General features: G+C 57.1%; 2 protein-coding genes across 2 annotated transcripts in view; one reads left to right on the top strand and one right to left on the bottom strand.

The window, feature by feature from the left end:
* The window catches only part of LOC138804468 (colorectal mutant cancer protein), a 90,013-nt gene extending 86,984 nt beyond the window's left edge, over positions 1-3,029 (top strand). Inside the window, exons 13-17 of the mRNA XM_069988739.1 lie at positions 317-551; positions 966-1,169; positions 1,393-1,487; positions 1,778-1,900; positions 2,747-3,029. Of these exons, the coding sequence (XP_069844840.1) occupies positions 317-551; positions 966-1,169; positions 1,393-1,487; positions 1,778-1,900; positions 2,747-2,927 (838 nt within the window). The 3' untranslated portion in view covers positions 2,928-3,029. The remainder of the gene's footprint in view (positions 1-316; positions 552-965; positions 1,170-1,392; positions 1,488-1,777; positions 1,901-2,746) is intronic.
* Positions 3,030-4,717: 1,688 nt separating this feature from the next.
* Positions 4,718-12,330, bottom strand: part of LOC138804470 (m7GpppN-mRNA hydrolase) — a 29,664-nt gene continuing 22,051 nt past the window's right edge. The window contains exon 11 of the mRNA XM_069988740.1: positions 4,718-11,829. Coding sequence (XP_069844841.1) covers positions 11,666-11,829 — 164 coding nt within the window. The 3' untranslated portion in view covers positions 4,718-11,665. The remainder of the gene's footprint in view (positions 11,830-12,330) is intronic.

Here is a 12,330-nt window from a genome sequence, read left to right as displayed (position 1 = left end):
GAAACCCGGCCCAGGCCCCGGCACGCAGAGAGCAGCACACTTATTACTCTCCATACATGCTTCCTAGTGACGTGCCAGGAAACGGGGTTCCCTTGTTACTGCGCGCGTGCGCCTGCGCCTGCGCAGGCTTGAGCCCCGAGTCTGCGCTGTCCCGCCCCTAGGGCCCAGCTCCATTTCTGTGAGATGAGCGAGGCAGGCTTTCGTGCTGGCTTCGAACCCGTGCTCGGTCTGGGGCCGCGCCCCCCGGGGTGGAGGGAGCGGGGCGCGGGCGTGTGCGGGGCGGGGCGCGGGCCCACGCCTGTCGGGTCCCGCGCAGCACCACCAGCTCCACGGCCAGCAGCTGCGACACGGAGTTCACCAAGGAGGACGAGCAGCGGCTGAAGGACTACATCCAGCAGCTCAAGAGCGAGCGCGCGGCCGTGAAGCTCACCATGCTGGAGCTGGAGAGCATCCACATCGACCCGCTCAGCTACGACGTGAAGCCGCGCGGCGACAGCCAGCGCCTGGACCTGGAGAACGCGGTGCTCATGCAGGAGCTCATGGCCATGAAGGTGCGGGGTGCGGGGGGGGGGGGAACGTGGTGCTCATGCAGGAGCTCATGGCCATGAAGGTGCGGGGGGGGGGGGGAACGCGGTGCTCATGCAGGAGCTCATGGCCATGAAGGTGCGGGGGGGGGGGAACGCGGTGCTCATGCAGGAGCTCATGGCCATGAAGGTGCGGGGTGCGGGGGGGGGGGGGGAGAGCGCGGTGCTCATGCGGGAGCTCATGGCCATGAAGGTGCGGGGTGCGGGGGGGGGGGGGAACGTGGTGCTCATGCAGGAGCTCATGGCCATGAAGGTGCGGGGTGCGGGGGGGGGGGGGAGAACGCGGTGCTCATGCGGGAGCTCATGGCCATGAAGGTGCGGGGGGGGGGGAGCCGCCGGCCCCGCAGAGCCTCTCACCGCCCCCCACCCCCCCTCCCGCAGGAGGAGATGGCGGAGCTGAAGGCGCAGCTGTACCTGCTGGAGAAGGAGAAGAAGGCGCTGGAGCTGAAGCTGAGCACGCGCGAGGCGCAGGAGCAGGCCTACCTGGTGCACATCGAGCACCTCAAGGCGGAGGTGGAGGAGCGGGAGGAGCAGCGCCTGCGCGCGCACAGCCCGGCGGCCGGGGCGCGGGAGCGGCCGGCCAAGGTGGGGCTGAGCTGGGGGGCTGCCCCCGGACCGTCCGTCCCCCCCCCCCCGGGCCTCCCCCGCCTCCCCGGGCCCCCCCCGGGCGCTGTCCGCAGCTCCTCCGCCTCCCGGCCGCGCGTCCCTCTCCTGGCGCCAGCCTGCGTCTGCGGCCGGGGCCCCAGGTCCGGGCGGGCCGCGGGATGCGGGACGCGGGGCCCCGGGTGACGCGGACGTTGCTCCCCAGGAGGGCGCGGACGCCGCCCCGCCGCCGCCGGCCGAGCCCAGGACGCCGAGCAGCGAGAGCGAGCTGGCCGCCGAGCTGGCCGGCGCCCTCCGGCGGTAAGCGCGGGCCCGGCGGGGGGAGGGCGCCACGGGCCAGGCCAGGCTGGGCCTCGGGGCCCGGCGGGAGGAGGGCGCCACGGGCCGGGCCAGGCTGGGCCTCGGGGCCCGGCGGGAGGAGGGCGCGTGGTGAACCCGGGGGCAGCCCGGCGTTGGCCAGCGCCCCTCGCCTGGCCGGGGTGACCTCGGCCGGCCCCGGCTCCGCGCCGGCCAGCGCGGGGCCTCTTGGCTCCCGCCAGCCTCCCTCCTCGGCCGCTGGAGCCGGGCCGCAGCTGGTGTCTGCGCCGCAGGGAGAAGAAGCTGAAGGCGCGGGTGCAGGAGCTGGTGAGCGCGCTGGAGCGGCTGGCCAAGAGCAGCGAGACCCGGCACCAGCAGTCGGCCGAGTTCCTCAGCGACCTCAAGCAGGCCAACAGGTGAGCGGGCCGGCGGGGAGCAGGCCGGCGGGGAGCAGGCCGGCGGGGAGCAGGCCAACAGGTGAGCAGGCCGGCGGGGAGCAGGCCAACGGGTGAGCAGGCCGGCGGGGGAGCAGGCCGGCGGGGGAGCAGGCCGGCGGGGAGCAGGCCAACGGGGGAGCAGGCCAACGGGGGAGCAGGCCAACGGGGGAGCAGGCCGGCGGGGAGCAGGCCGGCGGGGAGCAGGCCGGCGGGGAGCAGGCCGGCGGGGAGCAGGCCGGCGGGGGAGGCCGCTGCCCCAGGTGCTGTGACCCCTGCAGCCACAAGCATCACTGAGGCCTTTTTGGAAGAGGGGGATGAGGTTGGTCGTGGGGCCTGAACTCTGGGCCTGGGCGCTGTCCCTCAGCTCTTCAGCTCAAGGCGAGTGTGCTACGTAGCTTGAGCCACAGCGCCACTTCTGGTTTTCTGGTGGTTCATGGAGATCAGAGTCTCAGGGACTTCGCTGCCCAGGCTGGCTTTGAACCGCGATCCTCGGATCTCAGCCTCCTGAGCAGCTGAGGTGGCAGGCACAAGCGCCTCTGCCCTTCACCAGCTCAGAGCAGCGCTCCGTCCGCTCACTGCAGGTTACACAGCGCTTTTGTTTGAAGGCGGCTTCGCCCAGGTCAGCTTAACAGATTGGGGTTCTCGGAGCCCGAGTGACCCCACTCTGACGCTGCAGCGGAGGAGCTGGCCTCCTTGGGCAGAGCCTGGCTGGCAGCCGGGCAGGCCGCGTGCCTTGGGGTGTGGCGGCGCGGTGCGCGGTCCAGGGCCTGTCGTGCTGGGTCTCGGGGCCAGCCTCACTCCCCACCCCGCCGCCTGTACCCCCAGCAACCTGGTGGCCGCCTACGAGAAGGCGAAGAAGAAGCACCAGAACAAGCTGAAGAAGCTGGAGTCCCAGATGATGGCCATGGTGGAGAGGCACGAGACGCAGGTGCGCATGCTCAAGCAGAGGATCGCGCTGCTGGAGGAGGAGAACTCGAGGCCGCACACCAACGAGACGTCGCTCTGAGGCCGCCGCGGCCACGCGCGCCTCGGCGGAACCCAGGGGTGCGGGCATCTCCCTCCGCCGGGGGACCCGGACTCAGACACACGCGGGGGAACCTCCCCGCGCCAGCCCCGAGAACGGGGCAGGGGTGGCCGTGGCTGTGCGGCCTGTTTTTCCCCTCCTTCCTGAATGGTTGGTCGGACGGGCCGCATCCCTCCTGTCCGCTTGGCATCTCCCAGGGGCGCAGCGCTCGGGCGCGCGGGCAGGAAGGGCGCCCGCACAGCGGCCGCGTGCGCACGCCGGGCCGGGCGCCCCGGGCACACAGGGGAGGCAGGAAGGCCGCCGCCAGCCCGGCCCGGCCCGCGCTGCCGTCAGAAGGCCCGCTCCGCCGAGGGGCCGGGCCCTCCGCCTGCGTGCGTGCGTGCGTGCGGGCGGCGGGGCCGGACGGGGCGGGCTCCCGGCGCAGCCCGCCGGCTTCCAGGACAGGAACCCGCCCTGCCGTCCCGCCTCCCACCGCAGGCACGCGCGCGCCCCGAGTTCCAGCCTTGGCACGCGCTTGTGCAGTCGCCGCCCACCCTGCCCGAAACGCAACGCGAGGCTACGGCGCGTGCGTGCTCCTCGCAGACGCCATCTTCCCCTGAGCCACAGCAGCGCTGTCCCGCCACCTTGGAGAAGTCCGAGGTTAAAAAGCCCACACCAGCGGGGCAGCCCAGCTACTCAGGAGGCTGAGCTCTGAGGATCGCGGTTCAAAGCCAGCCTGGGCAGGAAAGTCCCTGAGACTCTGATCTCCCATAAGCCACTAGAAAACGGGAAGTGGCGCTGTGGTTCAAGTGGTAGAGCGCTCGCCTTGAGCTGAAGAGCTGAGGGACAGCGCCCAGGCCCAGAGTTCAGGCCCCACGACCAACCAAAAAACAAACAAAAAAAACCCATGCTAGCCCCAAAAGGCTTCCCGACGCTGCTGGGATGAGGAGGGCGGGGGCCATGGCTGCGGTACAGGGGCGCCTCCAGCTCCAGTCCCCGGGCACCCCACAGCCACACTGCAGATGAGGGGAAGTCTGTCCATTTCCTTTCTAGGGCACTCCAGAGTCCGGGGTGTCATCAAGAGACACACCTGCTGCAGACACGGGAGGGGGCTTTCTCCATGTGGACTCACCTGGAGAATGGCCTCTTGTGACAAGTGTCCCATCTGCCTCTCCGTAGTCTGTAGAAAGGCTGGTGGGGATCCAGTGGCAGCAAGGGTTCCAGTAGCTGGAGTCCACGTCAGCGCCGAGCCCGTGGCCTCCCGACGGACCCCCTGCCGGGCCTCGCCTCAGCTGCACGAGCCCGCAGGCCAAGGCAGCGGCTTCGCGGGCACAGGCGTGGTCTCTGGTGCCCTCTACTGGAGCCGGGGGCACACGACCGGCTCACGCAGGTTCACAGCACGCATCCCGAGCAGCAGAACGGCAAGCTGGCACCGCCCTGCCCAGGCCGAGGCGTGAAGAGCGCTTCTCCAGCTTCACCTCTGCACTCGGTTCACAGCGATCGCGCCCCCGGCCCATCTGTCTCCTTGGGCCCCCAACCCGGAGGTTAGGAAATGCGTCCACGTCCCCACCGCAAATCCATCTGCAGACATCTTCGTCAAGACTTACTCTGCCCCCTAAGTCACCGACTGAAAGCGTGGTTTCAAAGCGCGCCGCCTGGGTGTGGACGGCCTTGTGCTGTGTGTTCTGAGCGTCACCGTGTGACTCATTTTCACATGCTTCACTTGGACGCGTTCAGCGTTGGCACACGCCTGTAGTTTTAGCTGCTGTAAAATAGCTTTGTGTTATTTGATACAAAACGTGTCTTTTTAAAAACGAAAACACCATTTATTTATACAGAGACATTTATAATGTTTTACATTCTTATATTCTGAATAAATATTTCTAATTCCATGCTGCCGTGTGTGTGAATGAAAGGGTAAAGCCGTCCACCCGCACAGCTGTGGCACATTCACATACCAAACCTGCGACGATGCATCAGGTTAAAAGGTACTGGAGAAGATGGAGGCGACCAGTGCCGCTGAGCACCAGGGGGCACCCAGTTAACCATCTTTCAGGACACCATACCGGCTACAGGACGGCTGACTCCCTTTGATAGGGAATCCCAAAACCGTTTCCCATTTTCATCCATACACGGTAACACTTCTTCCTGTCAATTCCTCCTCTTATATATCTGAATTTCTTGTCAGTCCCAAGACAGGACAACCCAAACATGACAAGTGAGCAGCAGCGCGTGCACGCCGGCAGCCGGGCTTATTGGCACGACGCTATAAGTGCCAGGATTTAACAGTCCCGCGCTTCCCGCAGGGTGCTTTGTAAGAGAGAGAGCTGTGGGCTTGTCCACTTGTGACAGGTACACGTAAGTCACGGTGCTAAACTCGTGTGGAGCAGAGCACAGGCCAAGTCTCCGCAACACTGTCCGGAGACACTGAGACCCCAGCACGGCCCGGGGCTGCTGAGCCACGAGGGAGCTGCCCTCGCCCGGTCAGTAACCAATGAGCAGACAACCAGCCAGAGAAAGCCGGCATCGAGCCCGCTCCACACACAGCCAGCCCCACGGCTACTCTGGCTTTCCCTAATGCTGACAACAGCAAAAAATCAGCAAGATCTTTACAGCAAGAACTTTATTACTGCTGCGGGGTTTCCCCTCCCCCGCTCTAAAATATACCATACAGGTTAATTCAGGCACAACTAATATTACATCACTTCACAGAAGACGAAAGTGGTTACCCAAGAAGCAAGCTTTACAGAATCATGTAGTGACCCAGTTTTCTCACTGAACATCAGACATTCAGTGAAGCCATCGCAGCAATTTTCGTCTACCAGCTTTTGTAGTCCCAAATCAAACAAGTCATGCAAGAGTGAAGACTATTCCACGAACATCTTCAGGGCACAATGCAAAGAAGCCACTTTAAATGGCACAATATTGGAAAATGACCATTCCTCCTCCCTTGCCCATTCAAACTAAACTCCTCTATTTCGGTGACAGTTAAAAGCCCATCCTATTTAACGGATAGTTCTCATAAACGAGCTAGTGTATGAACATTATTCCACGTGAGTGACTGATCATTCTGAATTAATTAAATTGGAACAGATCTAGGATCAGACACAACCTGAAGACGTTTTAAAAGCACAGTAAGGTTGTCATTCAGTAAGCAAACTTTCAAAAATAATTCTAAGACACAAAAAATGTAGGTGGGGAGGGAGTGAGGACGGGAGGGAAGCCGGGGAGCAGGTGCACAACACACCCAACGCGCAGTGCACAAAGCCCAACGTGCCGCGGGAGCGTCGGGATGGGGGACGGGGAGGATGGGGGGACGGGTGTGTGTGTGTGTGTGTGTGTGTGTGTGTGTGTGTGTGTGTGTGTGTGTGTGTGTGTGTGTGTGTGTGTGTGAAGGCGACACTGCTCAAGATGGAAACCTCGCTGTACAACTTCTGTGTAGGCACAATCTATGAATCCCACCGAGACACAGGTACATGGAACTCGTAGCTTCCCCGCCCTCCCTTGCCTGTGACAGGAGTGGAAGTCAGGCCAGCCGTCTCCTGTCCTAACCTGAAACAAAGGGCTATGCTGTCCCCTCTTGGGACACTAGTGTTTGACATTTAATTGTGACTAGTGCAACATTCACACACAAACCCAAGACAGCAGCACGCGACTCCTGTGTGTTTTTTTTTCCTCCTATCAGTGCATGAAGAATCCACATCTGTGCTGTGCTCAACGTATAAACATCTCATCAGCCCCCTGCCCGGGGCTAACCTTGGCTCTGCTCTGGTTGGCTGCCCCCTGCCCTTTACTCCTAGGATCACAGGCAGAGGTAGTTTCTTAAAGCTTGAGATGATAGGATTGGGGCTGGGAAGGTGGCTCAGTGGTAGAGTGCTTGCCTTGCATGCCTGAGGCCCTGGGTTCGATTCCTCAGCACCACATAAGCAAAAAAAAGAAAAAAGAAAAAAGCCGGAAGTGGCGCTGTGGCTCAAGTGGTAGAGCGCTAGCCTTGAGCTGAAGAGCTGAGGGACAGCACCCAGGCCCAGAATTCAGGCCCCATGACCAAACCAAAAAAAAAAAAACCAAAAAACAAAAAACAAAAAAAAAAGCTTGAGATGATAGGATCGGGGCTGGGAAGGCGGCTCAGTGGTAGAGTGCTTGTCGAACAGGAATGAAGCCCTGGGTTCGATTCCTCAGTACCACATACACAGAAAAAGCTGGAAGTGGTGTTGTGGCTCAAGTGATAGAGCGCTAGCCTTGAGCACAGAGAGCCTCAGGGACAGTGCCCAGGCCCTGAGTTTAAGGCCCAGGACTGGCAAAAAAAAAAAAAAGAAAACAAAACAACCTTGTAGGCTGGGTCCTGAATGCTTCACCACCGTGGTTTGTGGTTAGGGATACGCTGTGTAGACTATTAGACCCAAGTGATCAGAAGGAAAAACGTTACCTTGCACTGACAAATCCACCTTCCAAACAAGACTGCCCGAGACTCAAAGATGGGCGGAGTGCAGTGCCCTCTGATCCGGGGCGCAGCGCGACCGCGGCTCAGGAGCGAGCGCCCGCTGTCCACCTGTGGCCACGCCAAAGTGACGTCTTCTCCACGAAGCAAAGTGTAATCACACAAATGTTCACAGCGGCGGGCAGACTCGCCAAACAAAGATTATTTCATAGGGGGACGGATCATGGGGGGGGGGGGGCGGGGACAAAGGGCAGCCTCTTAGCCAGCCACACCAACAGCAAGGATAAATAAGTTTTCACAAATGGCTCCAAGAGCCAAGAGCCAAGAAAATCCACTCAACTATGTAACTGCCTGCAACAAATACTTCTAAGTTTCCTGGGAGGAAAGTCACACACACACACACACACACACACACACACACGTACACGTACGTGCATGCCCTGGGAAGGTGATTACTCCTTCAGGCTGGGCTTTTAGGCACCACCATAGACAGCTCCCACTCTGCTGTCTCAGGAGACGACTCTTGGGCCTGAGGACTGGGGTCTGGATTCCATTATGAGCATCAATGGCATGATGCCATTGTACATCCGTCTGTCTGAGCAGAAGCCAATCCTTCAACTCCACACCACCGCCCCCAGGCGCCGGGTAGCTGCTTCTCTTTCCCAACCACCGAACCCTATCTCATGCTGGGTGCAAACTCCCTTACGTGGAACATCTTCACCGAGCACAAATGCACGCACCCTGAGTGATCTTCCTCTAAGACGCTAGAATTTTGGGAGACTGCAAATGTTCTTGAAAGTCACAGGATGAACAACACACAGGCTTTACTAAGCTACCAGGAAAAAGGTTTAAGAGAACTTTTGTTTTGCTAACATTGTTTACCCAGGCACATAAAAGGATACTTCTAAATAAAACTCATAACTGATTTACTTAACATGAATGTAAAGTTACAATGAAACATTAAGAGTCTCTTCTCACAGGCTAGAAAATAAAGCAAAACCACCAGGATGAATACAACTATGATTAACACGAGAAGGAAACGCTACCTAAGAGAATCTGAAGACTCCACAGAGGTCAAGGAGATGTGATCTCTTAGACATGAATTGATTCAAGAATCAAGGAAAACAACTTGGTAAGTCTCATTTTTCATAGATTTTGCTTTCATACTATTTAAATGCTGAAGATAGAAATGAAAGGGAGGGGAGGAGAGAGAATAAAATGATTTCAATGCACACAACTCCTGTCACTGACTTCAGATTTCATCTTTGCGACATTACATATTGCTAACACCTTCAAAAAGAAGCGGTACAAACCAATCTTACAAAATAAAACTAATCTGCTAAATAGCTTCATTATCTGCATTTACTAATTGATATTCAGTATAAAAATAATGATATTCAAAGCGCAAAACAGCAAGAAGTGGCCACCATTCCCTTGACAGCATTGGGAGAGTTAGCCATTATCTATTAGTACAAAAATCAAATTTAATTTTCCAACACGTTTAAACCCAATTACACCCACGCAGGCAGGAAAACTACCCGTGGGCCACGCACCATCTGTAATCCTAGCTACTCAGGAGACTGAGAACAGAGGATCAAGGTTCAAGGCCAAGTCCAGGCAGGAAAGTCCATGAGATTCCTCTCCAGATAACCACCAAAAAGCTGGAATTGGAGCCTGTTAGCTCAAGTGGTACAGCACTAGCCTTGAGTAAAAAAGCTCAGGGACAGCACCCAGGCCCAAGTTTAAGCCCCAGGACTGGCACAAAAAGAAAACAACAACAAAAAGCACAACAGCTCTCCGCCTCTCAGACATTCACTCACTATTTAAAATCCTATAATCACTAACCTGCTAGATCTAAACAAAAACTCACAGAAGGCATGTAAACTGTACCCTTATCTCTTGGATTACAATGGTTAAGTACGGAACAATTCCTTAAACATTGTACAAATCATTAAAGGTACACTTAAAAGCACCTACAATTTTCCTTTAAAAATAAAAGATTGAGCTGGGTGGCAGTGGCTCACACCTGTAACTCCTATCTACTCAGGAGGCTGAGATCTGAGGATCCCAGCTCAAGGCCAGAACAGGCAGCAAAGTCCACCTCCAATTAACCACCACAAAAAAAAAGGGGGGGGGGGGAGAGTAGAATTGGTAGAGTGCTCACCTTGAGCAAAAAAGCTCCAGGCCCTGCACACACAATAAAGAAAAGACTCACAGTGCACTGCACCCTGGAACGTACGTGGTGTGTGAACGCAAACAAAGCACAAGGAAGCCAACCTAACCTGCGGTGTGCCATCTTGCTTCTTAAAATCCCGCTTTCTCAAGCAGGAAGGAACCAGCTCGCATCACGTCCCCATGTCTCAGGAAAAAGCACGCAGCAGCTCCTAGGTACCAGGACACTGAGAAGGAAGTACAACAGGTGCACTTAACACAGGCCCGTCGCCGCTTCACGCTGTCTGCGGGGTTAAGTCCCACCACAAACTCAAACCATCACCGGAGAAGTCTCGTGTTAGCACACCACAGGCCGATGCACACCCTTGATCTGTCCCACGGGCGTTAAAGCAGCGTGTCAGCAAATGCTGCTGGCATTCAAGAGCTCATTTGTTGGAGCTTCAAAATGTCAACAGCGTTAGCAGCCCTGGTTCTGGTTACTAACCCTACATCTCCAAGCGTGAGTCAGGAGAGGTGAAAAGCCGAACTGCAGGCACCAGCAAGGCTCACTGAAGGACCTACTTCAAAAGAGGAACATGACACACACACATAGGAAACATTCATTGGTTTCCAGATACAGTAAACAAGTGAAAGTGATTCGTCTGCAGGTACATGAAGTTTCCACTCCCTTAACCATTTAGCAGAAATCTGGAATGCTGGGACCGACTGTAAATAGAGCTCGAGGAGACACGGGTTTCTGGAAGGAGCGGTAAGGGCTTGCAGTGCAATCGTGTAACACATCGCAAAGCTAGCTCACAGGATTCACAGATGAAGTCACATTAAAAGACGCAGGATTCTGGAGAAGCTAATTCCACACCAGTATCATTGTGATCTTCCTGCTCAGCACCAAGTGACATTCTCATGAATAAATAGGATTGCTCCTTTAAAATTAAAAAAGAAAAAAAAAAAGCTAAAACAAAGAAGTAATACCAAATGAACTCTTTACAACAGCCCTTCTTCTGAAAGCCCACAGGGTTATGGCGGAGCCCTATTAAACGTGTCACTTACACAGAACTCAGGTTTCACAAGCAGACACACCTTCTGTAGATACCACTTATAAAAAGACTATGAAATCCCACAGGATGTAAGACATGCAAACCCCCCCCCAACAGTAACTCTAGTGAGGTCAGACGCAGCCCGAACAGTATTGCTTCCTTAAAGCTCTGCTGATTGTCAACTATGGATGACATCCTTACCACAGGCACTGCTGTTCTTATTTGGAGTTAAGAATCTTGAAGGAGCAAAATTCATTTTGCTAGGCGTTACCTGCGTTCCTCCCAGAGCTCGACCTCCCCCAAGTGCTTCAGTTCACGCTCTGCTACTCTAACATCAGTATAAAATCAACACTGAGATGCAAGTAAAACTAGTGACATATTTACACAAATGGACTATCCAAGAAAAGTTCACACGCGCAGAATCACTGCGTAATACTAAGGCGGCGGGAGGCGGATGGTAAGCGCATCACCACGTAGCGGGCCCGCACGCCGCACTCTGTGCGTCTAGACTGTGGGGAGCACCACGCCAAGCCCTGCTGTGGTGCTGTGGACGCAGTCCTTGCGAAGGGCCCAGAGTTCACTGCACGAGTGCCGCTTCGTAGATGCCAGCTCTACCATCTTCCATAAAACTCCACAAGGGCCCAGCGTGCTGAGGCAGAGAAATGAGCAAAAGGCACCGACCGCAACAGAGGCCTGCAACCGCGCCAAGAGGCCCGTGCGCAGCTCAGCACAGCACATTTGAAGTCGCTCTGCAGCGCTCCAGTGCAGCGCGGCACATTCCCATCAACTTGGCTGCTTGTGGTAAAGCCAAACGCTACTCTCCTGACCCGGAGACAAAACACAGCCCAGTCACACAGGAAATGTCCTCAGAAGAAAACAAAGCAACTGAAACCTTGGCTCCAAGCACTGCAGAGGTCAATGTGAAGCTGCAGCACTAACCGCGTCTGCAGGCCGGTCGCCGCGCCCTCGGTCTCCTCTCCTGCCCAGAGCCTCTCCAGCAGCACGGCCTCCTGCTCGCGCTCTGCACCGGGGAAGGGAAGGCTGGGGGGCGCAGCAGGCCGCTCCAGCATCTCGGGACTCACAGTGCCCCACTGCTATCAAAGGTCCAAGATCCTCATGATGGCGTTTTGGTCAAACTTAAAACTCAGGAAGGCTCTGGATGAGAACGGGGGCCGGCAGTGGCCGTTACACGTCACCGATGGCCCCTCGGCGCGGTCCGGCACCGCCTCCTCACCGGAACCGGGGAGGTCGGACGCAGCATCTGCTCAGAAAAATGACAAACATCAGTCCGTAAGCTCAGTGGAAAGGCAACGCTGCCGCGGCCCTTGCACAGAAAGAAACCGCGCAGACACAGATGCGTCCGTCCCTGTCCACAGGAAACCAGAGGAGATCCAACAACGCGGCTTCCCTTCCCTCAGCACGGCGCAGCTGACTCTAAACTACTTCCTCCCAAATCTTTTTTTTGGGTCCAGTCGTGGGGCTTGAACTCTGGGCCTGGGCGCTGTCCCTCAGCTCTTCAGCTCAAGGCTAGTGCTCTACCACTGGAGCCACAGCGCCACTTCCGGCTTTTTTCTTTTTATGTGGTGCTGAGGAATCGAACTCAGGGCCTCAGGCATGCAAGGCAAGCGCTCTACCACTGAGCCACCTTCCCAGCCCCCTTCCTCCCAAATCTTAACCTCTGCCTTGGACAGCCTGGGCCATTTTCAAAAAGGGTGTCATTTTGCCTCTTACAGTATTTTGTGCCCAATAATGAGAGCTTTTT

Source organism: Dipodomys merriami, unplaced genomic scaffold, assembly GCF_024711535.1.
Source record: "Dipodomys merriami isolate MVZ:Mamm:240054 unplaced genomic scaffold, mDipMer1.0.p SCAF_366, whole genome shotgun sequence".
In the NCBI taxonomy this organism is placed as follows: Eukaryota; Metazoa; Chordata; class Mammalia; order Rodentia; family Heteromyidae; genus Dipodomys; species Dipodomys merriami.
This window is presented reverse-complemented; position numbering and strand designations above follow the sequence as displayed.